The sequence below is a fragment of the Globicephala melas genome, chromosome 8 (assembly GCF_963455315.2).
Source record: "Globicephala melas chromosome 8, mGloMel1.2, whole genome shotgun sequence".
Classification (NCBI taxonomy): Eukaryota; Metazoa; Chordata; class Mammalia; order Artiodactyla; family Delphinidae; genus Globicephala; species Globicephala melas.
Window position 1 is genome coordinate 37,472,692 of NC_083321.1, and position 18,153 is coordinate 37,490,844.

General features: G+C 40.0%; 2 protein-coding genes across 3 annotated transcripts in view; one reads left to right on the forward strand and one right to left on the reverse strand.

The window, feature by feature from the left end:
- GTF2H1 (general transcription factor IIH subunit 1) overlaps positions 1-13,699 on the reverse strand; it is a 31,927-nt gene extending 18,228 nt beyond the window's left edge. Inside the window, exons 1-4 of the mRNA XM_030864938.3 lie at positions 13,255-13,699; positions 5,337-5,505; positions 1,353-1,545; positions 394-559 (exon numbers count right to left, since the gene is read on the reverse strand). Coding sequence (XP_030720798.1) covers positions 394-559; positions 1,353-1,545; positions 5,337-5,490 — 513 coding nt within the window. The 5' untranslated portion in view covers positions 5,491-5,505; positions 13,255-13,699. The remainder of the gene's footprint in view (positions 1-393; positions 560-1,352; positions 1,546-5,336; positions 5,506-13,254) is intronic.
- HPS5 (HPS5 biogenesis of lysosomal organelles complex 2 subunit 2) overlaps positions 13,483-18,153 on the forward strand; it is a 44,979-nt gene continuing 40,308 nt past the window's right edge. For both annotated transcript variants that reach the window (XM_060303442.1, XM_030864931.2), the window contains exon 1: positions 13,483-13,865. The gene's annotated coding sequence lies outside the window, so the exon portion shown is untranslated. The remainder of the gene's footprint in view (positions 13,866-18,153) is intronic.

The window sequence follows — 18,153 nt, forward strand, 5'->3', positions numbered from 1 at the left end:
TTTTTTATAACCTGGTGGTCATTATACGTTTAAACTTTGCATTGTAAGTAAAATATTGCAATCATTAAAAAAAGGTAGCTGAAAGCCCTAAATTTAAAAGTAATAGGGGAAGTAAGCATTAGTCCAGTTGCTATAACATTCTTTTTCAAAAGTCCATTTGATTTCCAGCATACTAGGGTCAAGTCCAGAAAACTAAGAAAATATAACTGGCAAAAAATATATAAATTAAAAAAGACACTGTATGTATTTTAAAAATTATTTTAGAAGAATACCATAGATACTGAAGTATCCACTAATTTACTTGAAGAAAATGCTAAATTTTACAAAAGAAGTGGCATCGTTAATACATATACCACGGTTTTTTCCCTTTAGAAATCTAGAAGGGTCACATACCAGAAATGCTGCAGAAATGCCAACATCCTGCTTATGATTAGATGTGGAAGAACTCTCTGTTGCATTCACATTTAAACGATTGGCCCAGAATTCCTCAGCACTGATCACCTGACTCACAACAAGGTCTTTATAAAGCTGAAACAAAACAGGATCTTCTTGCAGCATTCTGGTGATAGAATATATCGAACATATTGAACTTTTAGAATAAAATACCATTTAGGTAACATTCAAAAAAGACTTTAGCCACATGAAACACCCAACTTTCATTTTGTGATGACTGAGCGGCAGAGGTCATTTAGTTCATTTGTAATTAAAAGCAAAAAAACATTTTTGGAGGAACAAATGTAAGTGCAGATAAACAGAAGTCAGTCTGAAGAAGCAAAGGCTAAACTCTTTGAAGGCATGGATTTGGTCTTATTCATCCCTATATTCCAGTGATACAAAGGCTGTATTTGTACTGTACTGTATTCTTTCACAAAAAGGTGAATGGGGAAGAGAGATTTTCTAGCAACTAGTTTTTCATGGTGATAAGCACCTGGAGCCATAAGCACAGAAAGACAATTCATCTTATCAGAAATTCTCATTATTTTAGAATGTTTGCTCAACTTTTTTACAGTATGACTACTTTCAGGTTTCTTATTCACATACACATTTCTAATGGTTTAGTATCTTCTCTGTGACAGAGAACTAGAGAATTAAGGGACCTTATTAGCACCTTCGAATCGCAGTTCTGTTCCTAATCAGATGTTAGGTTTGAGGCAGTTCGTCTGAGTTTATCTCATCTGCCGAAAGCCAAAGCTAGTAAGATGCTAAAGTTAATAACCAAACACAGAGGTAAAGATAATGAAGCCCATATTTTCCTAAACTACACTGTCAAAGCACAAGGGTGAGAAATAAACTATTACTTGACTGGTGAGAACCTAGCATCTCTTTAAAAGGCTGTTCTTTTCCTCCTTCACCTGTTTTTCTCTTCCAGTTCTTTATTTGCTTTCCTCTTGAATTTGGGCAGCAGCTGCTGAAGAAGGTCTTTCACTGCATCTCGCTCTTTCACTGCTGTGCTTTCATTGGAAAAATGGAAGTTAGTTGTGTCCCCTGCATGCAGGACCAGCTGAAGTTGAATTTTAGCTTTTCCTTCTGGACTGATTTTCTGGCCTAAAAAGAAGCATGAGGCTAGTTAGATAAGGACACTCACACTGTGGAAAGTCATACAATAAGTTACTTCTCTCAAGACTCAGGCTTCCTTTGGGCTTTAGTTGCCCTATTCCAATCTTGATGCTTCAGAAGAAATGTACAATTCTCAAATAATCCCATATAACCAGAGCATGGTTCAACAAATTCGCTGCTAGCACTTGGCTTCCTTCTTCAGTATCCTTTTTGTGTGGCACTTCTCACCCACTGCTTCCACCTACGGATACTAAAGGGCTTTGGTTTCCACTCAACTGGGCAGCTTTCTTAAAAGCTTTCTAAACAGCCAACCCAGAGTCCTGAATCCACCCTGAATAGCTGCTTCCAACTGACAATATCATTAATAAAAATGATTTGTCACGATTCAAAAAACTCCAAAACATAGCCCATGGCCTAATTACTAATTGCGAAGGAAAATACATAATTTTACATTTGAGAGATCAGGTGTCAGCACTTTAACCAAGTGACCAAACTTAGCCTCATTAAAAATGGAACAACCTGACACTATGGGCTTTCTGAGGTGACAGAATAGCAACACCACCACTTATGTGTTGTTCTTGCTGAAAATGTCTAACTTGAGTATAATCGAGCCTGTAGACCTGACTTTTATAAGAAATACAGGTATACAGGAAAAAAATGAAACAAAACCTTGAGGAGACCATCAGACTGTGTGATATTCTACAAGCCCATACTCTTAAAGAACAGACAAAAGAGGCTACAACTACATACATGAACCTAGACTAGGTATTGGTTAAAAAAAAAAAAAATCACAGGTATAAAAAACTTTGGACAACTGGGGAAATGCAACAATGGTCTGGATATTTATTAAAATTTTCTTGGTGTCATAAAATTATAAGCAGTCAAAGTGTACACTCACATAAAAAAGCAAATATGGCAAAATTACTAATATTTAGATGGTATACAATATACACGTATACATTGTACTATTCTTTAAACTCTTCTGTAACTTTGAAGATTTTCATACTAATTTGGAGCTGGAAATGTCAAAATATACCTACATAATAGAGATCTTGTATTCTTAAAAAGTGGGCCTCATGACTTGTCTTCTTCATAAGGGAAACAGATGAAGGGGCTTTGTCTCACTAAATGGGTGACTAATGGTAGTGTGAACACATTACCTAGAGCTCTCTGCCCCAAGCAACCTACTAACACTTAAATAAACAGGAACTTTTTCAATGAAAATGCTGCTTCCAAACCAACAGTTTAGATGAAATACCTTACTGCCAAAAAGAGCAATATGAAGCAATTTACACTGTCAGCCAGCCTGTTCCATTATCCCATACCTCCAAAACAAACTATCACTCCTCTCTACTATCTCTTCTCAGTCACTGCTTTATTCTTGCTCTATCTTAGCTCGTGCCTCTGAGAGGCCTACTTTTGAAGTTTTTTAACTATCTAACTGCTAATTTTCACCTTAGTAATGTACTATTGACAACTTTCAATGGCTTCTTTCAGAAATGAGCATTCTTTCAAATATTCAGCTTAAAATGAAAACTGATCTGGTGCAGATCTAAATTTGGGTATGTGCTCTCCTCCCCAACAGCTGAGAAGAATTGTTGAAATACAGAAGATAGGCATATTCTTTTTTTTGTGGCCTCTCCCGTTGCGGAGCGCAGGCTCAGCGGCCATGGCTCACGGGCCCAGCCGCTCCGCGGCATGTGGCATCCTCCCGGACCAGGGCACGAACCCGCGTCCCCTGCATCGGCAGGCGGACTCTCAACCACTGTGCCACCAGGGAAGCCCAAGGCATATTCTTTATTGCATGCTGTAAGTATCATATTGAGTATGTGTTTTGCAAAGGTGTAAGGCTAGCTTCCCGTTTAAGAGAAATGCTAATACAGGCAGTTCCTAATTTATGAGTCTATTGTAGAACAAATGTTAGTTTGTTAAGACTACTATTAGAAACTTGGTGAGGCATTTCTCCACAGAAACAAAGGTTTGAAAGGAAGTAGTGTTACCAGGAGAGTGGACAAAGACCAGATAGCTTAGGCAGTACTGAATTATGATGAATTTTAAACAGTATTTCCTTTTGAAAATTAAGATTCTCAGTTATTTCAGTGGAGAAAGATGATCTTGGTCATTTCCAGCAGCAAATTAGAGGTAAGTCCTTAGGGCAACTGTTTATACACAAAGGACATTTGTAAACTGACCACTTGCAAGTTGAGGATTGTCTATGTTTTGAGGTGTCATGTTCCTTGAAATCTGTTCAGGATTTTATCTAGGAGAAGAATCTCATATCCAGGAAAATAAATGAATCCATATTAATGGTCACAGTTAAGATACCACAATTTGTTGAGGGCTTTGTTACCCAACTCCCCTGGGGTCCCTCCTATTCAAGATCTTTTAGTTAGGTGAATTGCAGAAATCCCTTTCAGAGTACAGGTTCTAAATCCCAGGATTCACTTGGTGCCTTTAAACCTAATTATTATTGAGCCACAAAGTACCATGTCCTTTGGGTAATAAATTCAAAGTTAATTTTGCAAATTTGAAAAGAGAAGGGGTTTTGATGTTAGCTTTCATACCTGAAAATCATAAAAAGGATATAAAAATATTATGCTCTGTATTCCTCCCATCTACATTTAGTATAAAACTAAGTCTATTTTCTCAACAGATGATGGATGGCCACATAACCAAAGATTAGACGACTTTACTTAAAAGATACAATTTTATGCCAGGGCAATCTGGCATCATCTATCAAGCTTTTTTTTAAAATAAATTAATTTATTTATTTTTGGCTGCACTGGGTCTTTGTTGCTGCACGTGGGCTTTCTCTAGCTGTGGCGAGCGGGGGCTCCTCTTTGTTGCGGTGCGCGGGCTTCTCATTGCGGTGGCTTCTCTAGTTGCGGAGCACGGGCTCTAGGCACAAGGGCTTCAGTAGCTGTGGCATGCAGGCTCAGCAGCTGTGCCTCGCGAGCTCTAGAGTACAGGCTCAGTAGTTGTGGTGCACGGGCTTAGTTGCTCTGCAGCATGTGGGATCTTCCCGGACCAGGGCTTGAACCCATGTCCCCTGCATTGGCAGTTGGGATTCTTAACCACTGCGCCACCAGAGAAGTCCATCTATCAAGATTTTAAATGCATGAACCATTTGAACCTGTAAGCCCACTGCAGGGATGTATTCCATACATAAAAGCTCAAAAAAATATTAGTGCATAGACCAATACTGCAACATTGTTTTCAATAATAAAATTCTGAAAACTTCCTAAATGTCCTTCAATAGTGGACTGGTTAAATACATAAGTGTAAATCCATTCAGTGGACTATTATGCAACTCTTAAAAGAAGGTATGGGGCTTCCCTGGTGGCGCAGTGGTTGAGAGTCCGCCTGCCGATGCAGGGGACGCGGGTTCGTGCCCCGATCTGGGAGGATCCCACATGCCGCGGAGCGGCTGGGCCCGTTGAGCCATGGCCGCTGAACCTGCGCGTCCGGAGCCTGTGCTCCGCAACGGGAGAGGCCACAACAGTGAGGCCCACATACCGCAAAAAAAAAAAAAAAAAAGATGGTATGTGTGGAGATCTTTATGTGAGGTAGATTTACACATGTAAAGCTGTACATACTCTATTATTGTAGAAAAGACAGGTTACAGAATAATATATATTCAATGATCCTACTCTATAATTATTTTTATACAGTTGATTTTTTGACATTATAATAAAAACCCCACAGAGACTGTATAATCAGTCTTCTTATAAAGTTACTAACAAATATGACATACATCAGACTTAGTATAGCCGACTTACATTTAATATCTGCATACATATGGCTGATGGTAAATCTATCTTTGCCTTCAGGTGCCCAAGCAATTCTTTCTGCCATGAGGTACAGAGCTCCATCCTGCTTCTTCTGTCGCACCTTCTTTACAATCAGCAAAACTTCTTCAGATGAAGTCGCCATGACGGCTAGAAGGTGCTAAAAAAGACAAAAAGATTTCACATCTCAGTTAGGGTTGGATTCATTGACTTGAGTCCCTTCCAAATCTAAAATGAGTAATAAGGAGGGAAAAAAGTCTTTTCCCTCTTTCCGAGTTGAAGATAAAGCTGTATGGCGTTATTCCTTTAAAATCAAATTTCATTTTGCTCATACCACAGGTATGAATTTACACAACACTGCAAGTTGACAACACCTGGCAGTTTTCAAACCATTTCCACATATGCTAATCAGTATTTTCAATTTATTTTCCTGTTATATTATTAAATCTTAAACACATGATTTGACTACAAATATGTGGTCTGTAACCTATATTGCAGAACTTTAGAATTACACAGCACTCTATTGGATATTTAGTTCAAATTTGTTTCAACTGAAAAAACTAGGAGCCAAAGGGTTTGTGTGACCTTCCTAAAACCACTCCTAGATCTAAAACCCGGTCTAATATGCTTAAAAAAAAAAACTGAAAGAATTTAACACTTAACACTTCAGATGCTATCTTCCCCATCTTTTTTTTTTTTTTGTGGTACGCGGGCCTCTCACTGTCGTGGCCTCTCCTGTTGCGGAGCACAGGCTCCGGACGCGCAGGCCCAGCGGCCATGGCTCACGGGCCCAGCTGCTCCGCGGCATGTGGATCTTCCCGGACCGGGGCACGAACCTGTGTCCCCTGCATCGGCAGGCGGACTCTCAACCACTGCGCCACCAGGGAAGCCCTATCTTCCCCATCTTTTAACAATCAAATGTCTTCAACTGCTCTCCAGTCTAAGCGGAAGATTCATTTGTATATGGCTAATTTGTTACCTAGGAAGAAACAGCTTGGAGCTCCCCCCAGGTTCACCCCATCCTGGGAATCTTAAGCCACTCAACCCAAATCCTAGAGTCTTGAGTGTAGCTGTCTGTAATATGAGGCTGAAAAGGATTTTGAAGCTGTTTGGGCTCAACAGGAAAGATGCCATGATTGATGAAGTCTGCCATGGGCTGCGATGGGGAAAGTGGTGGCACAAATGGCACATATATGCCATTTCTGGTGAAGTTATGACTTTAGCTTTCATTCCCAAAGGAATGATTTAAAATATAACTTAAAAATATTTACTTCTTCAGGTACAAATTATAATTTCAGAGAAGTTAGCATATCTAAGTGTCATAAGAATTAAATTTGAGCAAACAAGTGAAGCTTTATTGTAACATTTCTTATTCACTGAAACAGTGATTTAAAAATCAAAAATACAAGTAAAAAAAAAAAGAGTGAAATTTTAATTTCTCTGAAGTTGACTACCTGAATTTTGAATAGCCAGATCTTCCCTTTTAGTTTCCTTACAGGCTACTCCACCCCAAAAATGGAAAGGAAAAGGGTCAGTGTGAATACATTTATTCAATAGTTCTGTACTGAGCCAAGAAGTCTAGGGATTACCTGAAGACAAATGTCTGCCAGTAGTGATTTCTGCTTTGAGAAAGCTTCCAGTCTAGTGAGCAAGATGTGTGTGTGTATATACAAATTAGAATGTGTAAAGTCCCAAAAGGGAGACAAAAAACAGTTCTGAATTAGGACTCAGAGGCAATTAACTTTTTCACATGAGAGGCTTTGTCAAATATTTGTCACAGATATCTTAGGGCAATAAAAATAATTCAGTTATAATTAACTGAACAAACAAGATGCAAATCACTAAATGCATAGTCCTTAGGTGTTCCGTTTGATGCGTTTTGGCAACTGTATACACCCGTGTACCATTACCCAAAACAAGACAGAGAACATTTCCATCACCCCCCAAGTTCTCTCATGTCCCCTTCTAGTCAATTCTCTTCCTCCCGCCCTCGAGCAACTGTTTTCTGATTTCTATCACCACAGATTAGTTTTTATCTGTACTAGGATTTCATATAAATGGAATTCAGGCACTATGTATGCTTTTGTCTCTAGCTTTTCGCTTAACATGTTTTTGGAAATTCACCACATTATTACATGTATTGGTAGTTTATTCTTTTTTATACAGAAGTTAGTTATGAATTGGGTCTTGAATGAGGGTTTTGACAGAGAAAAGGCAATAAGCATTACAGGCAAAGAGAATGGCTTGGGGCAAAGGCTCCAGACTCTCTGCAAATGGTTAGTAGTCCACTCTGGATGTAGCACAAAGTTCATAGTGGGGATCAGTGGGATATGAAGTTGGACAGTTAAGATGGAGGAAGATAGTGGAGAATATCCCCCTATGTGGCAGACAACAGAAAACTTCTAAAGATTTGAATAAGGGAGTGATTTTTATTTTAGGAAATTAATCTGAGGCAATATGAGAGAGACTGAAGGGAGGACCAGAAAGGGTCTGAACCAGGCTGGTGGCAGTGAGAATGGAGAGGAAGAGACAAGGAGGAGTACTGAGGAAGCAGGATGAATAGACACTGTGCTGAAGGAGGTATCACAGCTGCTTGCTCATACCCCACTTTTAAGCCTAACTGACATGAGTACAGCGATGCCACTCACAGAAACAGTAACAAGGAAAAACAAGTTTGAAAGTGAAGGCAAGGAATTCGGCTCTGAAAATGAGTGTGAGGTGCTGCTGAGTCACGCAGGTAGAAATAGTCTGTATTATGTGGGCATTTATAAATGTTGGGACAGAGCCTAGTAAGTTAACAAAAAGGGATTTAAAAAATGCCACAATCTCACAACTTTAACATCAATTTTCTTAATTTTAAATTGTGCTTATCTGTACTCACCTTACAAATGTAATCATGAAGTACAGCCAAGTTAATTATCTTGTTTATTTGCCATTGAAAACATTTTCCCATGTTACTTTACAATCTCCAGTTTTAATATCCATACATTATATATGATAAAGGGTCAAAATTCTTAATATATAATACCATCTTTTAACTGATTAACTTATTTGATGTCCTCCAAAGATTTTGATTAGAGGATTACTGTCGCTTAAAAAGTTTGAAAACCACTGTTTTAAAGAACTATTTTTTTTTTTTTGGCTGTGCCGCAGCTTGTGGGATTTAAATTTCCCAACCAGGGATTGAACCTGGGCCCGTCAATGAAAATGCACAGTCCTAAGCACTGGCCCGTCAGGGAATTCCTTAAAGGACTATTTAATGACATGAAAAGATAAACTGTTAGGTGATCAAAGCAAGCAAAAAAAGCATGTAGTTTGATTCCATATTCTTAAATTTTAAAAAACCTTCTAAAATTTATTGAAGGCTTGTAATACGTGCCAGGCATTGGGCTAAATTCTTCATAGGCATTATCTCATTCAGTCCCCAGCTAACAATCCTGAGGTAGGTTCTATTATTAGTTAGTTCTATTCTGCAGATAAAGGAAATTGGGTCTGAGAGATCAAGATGCTTTCCCAAAGCACCAAGAAGTAGAACTGGGTTTGAATCTGGATCAGTCTGACCTTAGAGTTCCATTATGCTATTTTGCAAATATATATGACTGGAGAGACATACACCCAATTTAATAGTGGTTACCTATGGTGATAGGACTACAGATGATTTGAATGTTCTTTTTGTTTTCTGGACTATCTACATTAAATATGTATTTTGTAATGAGAAAAGCAGTTACTAAAAATGTCTTTCCAAGAGTTTGTTCTCTATCAAACCACATCTATAAGGTAACATGGGAAGGTGTTAGGGTTGGTAAGAATTAAAACTGTTATTTTCAATTTCTGTAATATGTGTACTATTTTTATTTAGTATTAAAACTTTAATTTATAATAATTTTTATAAAATCTATGGAACCATTAAATATTTTAATATTAATTTTATAATATTCATTATAATAAACACGTAACTATTAAAAACATTTAAAAACCTGTCTATACTATGTAAAATTAAACTGCATATCATATGAATCACATTTTAGGAAACATGAATTAAAATCTGAGAAAGATAGGAGAGGTGTGTGTGTGGAGGGGGATAAGCAGATAATTACAGGATAATTTAAAATATGTCCATATATGGAGGAAACACAAGGTTACAGCTGACAGAGCAAGTCACCAATTAACTGGGCTTATGGGCACAAATAAAGTGTTAACTTTGGAAAAGAACAAAAAAACCTTTCTGAGATGGGAAGATAAGGAGAAAGATGAATGAAGACAGAGAAACTGTAAAGTGGAGAATAAATTAGATTAATAGAACTATTAGAGTTGGCTACTTTAAATCAATTGGGGAAAAACATAGCCTCTTATGCATAGCATGTAAAACCATTCATATTAAAATCTATTTAGAGGGAGCTTTAAAAATAAATCAGAGATAAGTTATTGAACACTGGGAATAACTAGTCAATTGTCTCACAGCTAACCTGCTTGGCAAATTTCCCTGGTCATCTGTAGCACCTCTGTTAATTGTACAAGGACCAGTTTTAGGAAGTTTAATAGAACCAGTAGGACCATCCTACAAGGGCTTCTATGATTTCTAGATTTTTCTTGAAGGTGGCTCCTTGGGTGGCAAAAACTTCTTTCTAGTAGAACTCTGTAAGAGCCACAGAATATTTTATGAAAAACACCGGTGCAGTTATATTTAAACAAAGTGGCTTGATGAAGATCTAGCTTTACTTAAAAGATTATTTACTTTATGAAATAATCTGCCACAAGACTTCTTTAAATAGCAAAATCCTCCAGTAAAGGCATTTATTCATTTGCAGTTAAATATTTACTTGCTTGAGGCTAAAGGCACATGCATGCCTTGTGCTGAGCCTCTGCACATTCTCCTCCCTTTCCATCAACTAGCTTTTACTCATTTTCTGTCTAAGTTTCAAAGTTACAGTATTCTTCCCTTCACAACACTTATCACTACTGCAATTAATTTTTTTAAATTAATTAATGAATTTATTTTTGGCTGCGTTGGGTCTTCATTGCTGCGCGCAGGCTTTCTCTAGTTTCCGCGAGCAGGGGCTACTCTTTGCTGCGGTGCACAGCCTTCTCATTGCGGTGGCTTCTCTTCTTGTTGAACACAGGTTCTAGGCACATGGGCTTCAGTAGTTGTGGCTCACGGGCTCTAGAGTGCAGGCTCAGTAGTTGTGGTGCACAGGCTTAGTTGCTCCGTGGCATGTGGGATCTTCCTGGACCAGGGCTCGAACCCATGTCCCCTGCATTGGCAGGCGGATTCCCAACCACTGCGCTACCAGGGAAGTCCCTGCAATTAATTTTTAATGTAATTCTTTTAATGCCTTTCTCCCCGAAAGACCGCAAGTTTCATAAAGAAGGGAAGAGGCTGCACGTGTTGTATTCATGGCAATACAGAGCCCAGCAGCATATTTTAGTCCATAGGAATAGTCCAATAAATACCTATGACATCAATTTAAGATCTCTGTTGTTAAAAGAATACAGTCTTGGTTAATACATAACAAGAAGCCATTGTACAGACATCCTCGGCTAAACTCCAGGAAGCACTAAAGCTCTCAACTCACAGATCAGAGTACCATTCCTCACAGATTCCAATAACTGGCTTATAAGTAAACAGGGATAGGAAGAATTTGAAACTATTCAGGAGAAATCTTTAAATTTCCATTTCCTACATCTCATGTCTCTGCATTTCCATCACCTACATCTCCTTTTCCAATGTGCAGAGATAAATGGGGCAGACGAAAAGAAGGCAACAAGTGAAATATAAACTCCTTATCACTCACTAAAAGGAGGACTGTTATTAGAGAAAGCACTTCTGTGTCTGCCAGCATACAAAATGGAGACTGGAATGCTGCTTGCCATCAGGCAATCCTAAAAAATGTTAACAATTCAGCACTACAGGGAATAAGACCTTGAAAGTATGTAAAGAGTGACCAAAATGTACTGTTTTAAGGATAGTTACACACATAAAGAAGATATTAAAGGGAATAACTGAGGTAGCAATTTTAAGACCGAGCACTTTTTCATTTTACAGCAGTGATGGGAGAGGCAGGAGGAGGAAAATGCGACAGAGACGCAAGATAGAGGGAAGAGTATGCTCATATTCACTAATAAATACTGCATGCTGACAAAGAGTACGATACCAAAATTGAGAGAAGAGCAATCAGTTGGTAATCATAAATGGAGCAAGGAGGGACTATTAGATGGATGCCTGACACTGTCACATTGCAGGCAGGAAAGAGAAAAAGGAGGAAGGGACAAAGACACTTTTTTTTTTTTTTAATTAAAAAAACATTTTTTTTTGGCCATGCCATGTGGTATGTGGGATCTTAGTTCCCTGAACAGGGATCGAACCCATGCCCCCTACAGTGGAAACAGGGAGTCTTAATCACTGGAAAACCAAGGAAGTCCCCAAAGACACTTCTAGTAGCAGCATCCATGAAGTAGAAATAGTGGTCAAAATGGTAGGAAAGCTCAAGGTACACCTGACAACATTCTGATGGTAAGGGAAAAACCAGCAGCGCAGAAAAGCAGGGCTAAAAGGTGTAAAGACAGCCCAGCAGGGATAAGATATAAGCCTTGAGAGCAGGTCGTACAGGAGGCAGCCACAACTGACTGAAGCTGATCGTTGGGTGCATTCTTTTAAACTGATTCCTCTCTCTTTGCACCAACCTTCCTAGTATTTTTAAAGAGCCCTCTCTGCATTTGTGTGGATTTTTTTTAACATTAGCACTACCATATGTATTTAATATCCCCTAGGAGAGACTCAAAGCTCATCAGTCTGATGCCCTGCCAAATGTCAGATGAGTGAGAGTAGCAGAACAGGTTTAATGCCTCCAAATTCTCTCTTCCAAATAATGGATTTTGGTCTGCTAAAAGGTACAAAGTTCTTTCCAGAGTCTAGATCTTTTGTAAGCCATAAGCCTGATACTAGAGGTTACCTTCCCCTCTGTTGTGACCTCTCCATCTCATTTGTTCTAGTTTTGATTTTTTTAAATCGATCTTAGGGTTGGCAGCTTTGGCTTAGTTACCAAAGCCCAGTTCATGATGTTCACACTGTGTTCCAAGAGGGGAGGCTGAGCGCTCCCAAACTCAATTCCACCATGGCATGCTGCTTTGTATGTTGGGGTTTCTGGTAAGAATTCAACGGGAAAAATTGTTCCACTCCTTTATGGAATCAGTACTTACTGCAAGGTATATTTTAAACCACTTAGTTTTTGTATGTTTTTAAAACTGGGTCTTCTGATGGGCAAAAGGTTGTTTTTATCTCTCTCCTCCCGCCCCCCATTTTACAGACCCTAAAGCGGGCATTTAAGAGTCAACTGAATACACTTCCTTAAACAATGCAGTCTCTGAGAACACTGGGGAATTTCTAAAATAATTATTTACTTCCATGTGTTGGTGCTTAAAGATGATCAAATTGGGCACAGACCAAAATGTGATGTGTGTGTAGGAGGTTGGCCTAGCACACATGTTAAGAAGATTTTAAGAGTGGTAAGTTTGACAGGTAAAGCAAAAGGTGTGTGGACACTAAGGTAAAAGCTTTTCCCTTACAGAAACCAAAAGACTCAACAGCACATTTTCTAACGGGACGGACTTCTCAGCCCCAGAGAGGCCTCCGTGTCCTTCATCCTCATGAGCCAAGTCTGATCCCGGCTTTGAATAAATCTTCGAGTCCCTGCTTTCAGTGGAGAGATAAGGCTTCCTACAGACAAGTAGATTAGGGGTCGCCTCTTCGTCGCGTCAGAATAATAAAGGGCTACGAGACCGCAGGCTTGGGAGTTGTGTCAACGGCGACAGGGACACAGGAAAAAGAGGCAGATTCCGCGCCGTCCTGCGGCCCCCAGGCCTGTCAGCTCTTCACCCGCCCGCCCACCCCCATTCTTCGGTCGAAACTTACCAGGTGGGAGCTACGGCCTTGGGCAAGGAGTAAGTTACTGAGCTAGGTCGAGTCGAGTTCCGCTGCGCTTCTTAGAGACGCTGCCGGGAAGAGGCTGAAACCCAGCAGCCGCAGCCGTCGCCACCGCCTCTGTTACCGGGGGGTCTCGCCTCCATCGCTGGCTGCGAGAACTCTGAAGGCACGTGACCGGAAGTACCAAGGCGGGCCTGCGGGGCACGTGACCCCAGAGCGCGGCCGCCATGACACCTTCCGCTAGTTCCCTCCCTTCCCCGCCGGTGCCCGCCTGTTTCATTTCCTCTCGCCGGCTTTAAGCGGTGAAGGGTCCCGGGATCCTGCCTGGCTCACCCCTTTGGCCTAGAGCTCCTCCGGTCCCGATCGGCGCTGCGTCTTCGGCCGGCAGCGGCCCGCTTACTGCAGGCCACAGAGAGCGTAATCACGACGGCGGCCCGAGGGGGAGGGATCACGCGCCAGCAGGGGCGTAACCTGTCACGTGACGAGGAAGTACAGTTAACAGCTTTGTCCCAGCGTCCCCGGCGCTCCGGGATGACGTAAGCCAGGGAGGGGAGGAGCAGGAGGGGAGACTGAAGTTCAGGTGCGGCTCTTAGTGCGCGGTGAGTGTTAACGGCACCCAGCCGGGAGAGAGGGTGTGACCCATTGGAATTTGGGGACTACCGGCCTGGAGATGGTGGAGAGAGGCTGAGACCTACAGGCTGTGAGCCTGGCTTTGAAAACTTGATTACCGAGGCTCCTTTCAAGAGATCTGAGTATAGTATTAAAGTTACTGCTGTTAAAAAGTTAGGAGTTCCGCTAGTCAGGGAGCTTGTGGTCAGGAACTGTCTGCAGTGGGGTGTACGAGGCATGCTGAGTGCATGAATGAGTGAGTCGCCATTTCTTGGTCTGAGGTGAAGAGTTGTTCTCTGTTACTTGGGTTTAAAGATCCCCATTACGGGAATGAGGGACTCTCGTACTTCCCCTCCGCATAATATCTTTAATTTTTGCTTCCTTTCTTTTCTCTTTTGCCTCCTCTTCCTTCCACGCCCCTAGTGGGGAAGAAAGAAAGCTGTGATTTGCATTGGTTGTTTGCGCAGCAAACACTAGTCCATTAAAATGAATAAAAGTGAGTACTAGGACGAAGAGAAAAGACTTTTCTTGATTCTACTGCTCCTTTAGTTACCATCGAGCAGTGTGGGGAAATGGAAAGGTAATTAGATTTGGACTCAGGATTAGTGGATTCTAGTCTCAGCTCTACTTGTGAACTCTGTGACCTTGGGCAAGTCAACACTTCAAAAAGTTCTTTCATTGACTTTGGTAAGCATTTATGACCACCTTCTATTTGCTTAGTTTTTTGCTAGGCTAACAGTGTGACAGACTTAACAGAAGTAATAGTTAAACTCGGATCTGTAGGAAGATAGTGTTTTGTTAGATGGAGGAAGGTTCAAGGAACAGCATATATTAAACCATGGAGGCACAGAAAGTTTATAGAATGAAAGGTTTGTACAGAGCTTTTTGTTGTTAAGCACATACTTAACAAAATCTTGAATATATGTGACGAAATCACTGTGCTGCACACTTGTAGCTAACACAACATTGTAAATTAACTATACTTCAATAAGAAATCTTGTTCAAGAAAATTTAAAACAGACAAAAGTAGACAGGATAATATAACGAACCCTCATGTGCACCTAACCAAACTTTAACAGTTATCAGCATTCTGCTGTTCTTGTTTGAACAGTTTTAAATTTTCTAGGTACTTTTTATATCCATTATCACATTTGATTAATGGCAACTTTCAATTTGAGCTCAATTCTACTGTATCTAGGTACTGGCTAGGAAGATTATATTCATTTTATTTGAAAATTTCTTTGGGTTTTAGTTAACTGCTTGCTCTGTTGAATCAAAAGTGTGACATGGCACATTGTAAAGCAATTATACTCCAATAAAGATGTTAAAAAAAAAAAGTGTGACATGGCTACTTTAAAAACATACCTGGAAAAAAAAGTCTGATACTTTTTTAGGATGTAACATAGAAATTTAGTGTCCAGGTCAAGGAACTTAGTGTTTCTACTCTATTCTGTGTATCCAGCTACTTAAGGAGATTTATGTTCAGTTCTGGAGACCACATTTTTAGGCAAACTAAAGCTCTTGTGTGGAAGGCTGATCAGAACAGAGAGGAATTTGGACATTGTCAGGTCAGGAAGAACTGGGGTTGATGAATTTTTAGAAGACCTCATAACACTTTTCAAATACTGAAGGACTGTTTTGAAAGGAGTGAACTTATTTCCTTAAACTGTAGAAGCCACAGTTGGAAATAAAAGCTCCAAGTCATCAGGTTTCAGCCCAATAGTAGAAAAAGTACCTTATAACAGTGAGAGCTGTGGAGGAGTGGAATGGGCAGCTTCATGAGAGGGAGCAATTCCTTTCCCTTACTGAAAGTGTTCAGGGATCCAGCACAAGACTAATTCCTGAATTACGTGGATGTGTGCACTGAATTACCTATGAGTCTTCCACTTTGAGAATTCTGGGAAGTGGGACTTACGCTGGGCCTGAAAGCCTGGGCAGATTTTAGTAAGTAGATCTGGAGGGAAAGGAGTCATTTCAGAGAGTAAACGCAAAGAAAAATATAAGTTTGGAGTTGGCTCAACACTATCACTAGCAACTTCTCTTGAGAACTGACATTGTTTATGCTATTCCTTTTTCATTCTCGTCTCTATTAAGTCTTTTTCCGAAAAATAGAAACTTACTAGGTTTTTTACTCTGTTAGGTCATAATTTCCAGGTCATTCTCTCTTCACTGAGATCAAGACCAAATGGTCTATCCGTCTCAGAGATTGTTTTAAGATTGCAAGTGGAAGAGATAGCCGCTGTGGTCCTAATGTCATTCCTTTCTGTCTTTCTTAGGATCTTGTACAGTGATTTTATTTTCTTTTTCTTGTATTTTCAGTCCCTTTCATTTTTTAAAAAAATTATTTATTTATTTGCGTGCTCCAGGTCTTAGTTGGGTCACACAGGATCTTAGTTGTGGCTGTAGAATCTTTGGTTGCAGCATGCAGGAATCTAGTTCCCTGACCAGGGATCAAACCTGAGCCCCCTGCATTGGGAGCACAGCGTCTTAACCACTGGACCACCAGGGAAGTCCCTTCAGTCCCTTTCATTCTAAAGCCTTTTCTTTTAGCTGCTATCTACAAATCTGCGTCTCCCCTGCTCACAAGGTCGAGAGGTTTTCTCCTTCTCCACCAGATTTCTTGAGTAATTGAAAGGCCTTGTCTTTAGTTCCGCACCGCCCCTCCCACCTTTTCTCAAGTCTTTGTTTTCTAGTGTCTACCCACGGCACTTCACAGAAATTATGTGATCTCCCAACGCCAAATTCTTCAATGCCTTTCTGTTGCCTACCAAATTAAAATTTGTGCAGGTTCCTTAGTTTGAGATTCAGTGCCTTGTACTTTGTGACTGAATTACTGTTCCAGCTTTATCTTTCATTTTTCTGTTGCTTGTGTCCTGTGTTTCAACCAAAGACTAAACTTGTATTCTCCAAATATATCCTCTGTATCTTTGCTTATTGCTGCCCTACCTGCTACCCTTTCTTTTTTCCTTGTGATAAAACCTAATCAGCTCCAGTGCTACTTCCCTTAGGAAGTTTTCTATGGTTACTTTTAACTCAATGTGATCCCTCTGTCCTCTAAGTTCCGACATTGGACCTTGCTTACGTTTCCCTTATGAGGGGGGTGTGTGCATGTGTGTGTGTGTGTGTGTGTGTGTGTGTGTGTGTGTATGATTTGTCTTTTTCTCCCTAGTTGATTATAAAGTGACTGATTTCAGGAATTATTTTATTTGTCTTGTTCGCACCACTGTGCCTCATATTCTACTAGAAACTGTCGACTCAGAGAAAAACACACAAGATGAGAGTTGTGAGTTTAAGTTTTATTCAGGGTCTTGCTGAGGACTATAGCCCAGCTAACAGCCACTTAGCCCTGAGGAAACTGCTCTGAAGAGGTAGGGGAGAAGACAGTATATTTTATGTTATTTTATTTTTAAATTTTTATTGGAGTATAGTTGCTTTACAATATTGTGTTAGTTTCTGTTGTACAACAAAGTCAATCAGCAATGCATATACATATATCCCCTCTTTTCTGGATTTCCTTCCCATTCAGGTCACCACAGAGCAATGAGTAGAAGTTCCCTGTGCTATACAGTAGGTTCTCATTAGTTATCTATTTTATACATACTATCAATAGTGTATATAGAGAAGACAGTTTATATATGATTTTTGGCGAGGAAATAACTGCAAGTTAAGCCTACATCTTGGTAAAAGATTACTGCTAATCACAAAGAATAGATATCTCAAGTTAATGATTTTAGTGCTTTTCTATGTATGGGAAGGTGCAAAAATCTGGGGTGATTAAAATTCTTCCTGAGATATACATCTATGAGGGGCCTGCTTTGTCCAAAGCAGAGGGCCTCATCCTGTTGTTAATTTCCTCTCAGAGTGCACTGGTGGTCAGCAACTGTAGTGGGTTACGATGTAACTCTTGTAGAACTGGATGGTGAGCAAAACTATTTGTCTTAGCAATCCTGATTTTTCTGTATCTACAGTACTTAATAAAATGAATGAGTGAAAAGGATGAGAGAAGATTTTTCTTAGATTAGGAATTCTCAAATATTTGAGTATAGGAGGACTACTAAAGAATTTTGTTTTTTCAGAACACCATTCTCCTTGCAGAGATCAGCTGTATTACCAGCAGAAAATAAGACTATATTATGTGTATGCAGTAAAAAGTATTGTAAGCTTATATATGGTTTGCCCCTGGAAAGTGTGCTCCATGAACGTTAGGACTTTGTTTTGTCCTCTGTTTTATCTCTGGGACCTAGAACAATGCCTGGCACATAGTTGGTGCTAAGTGTA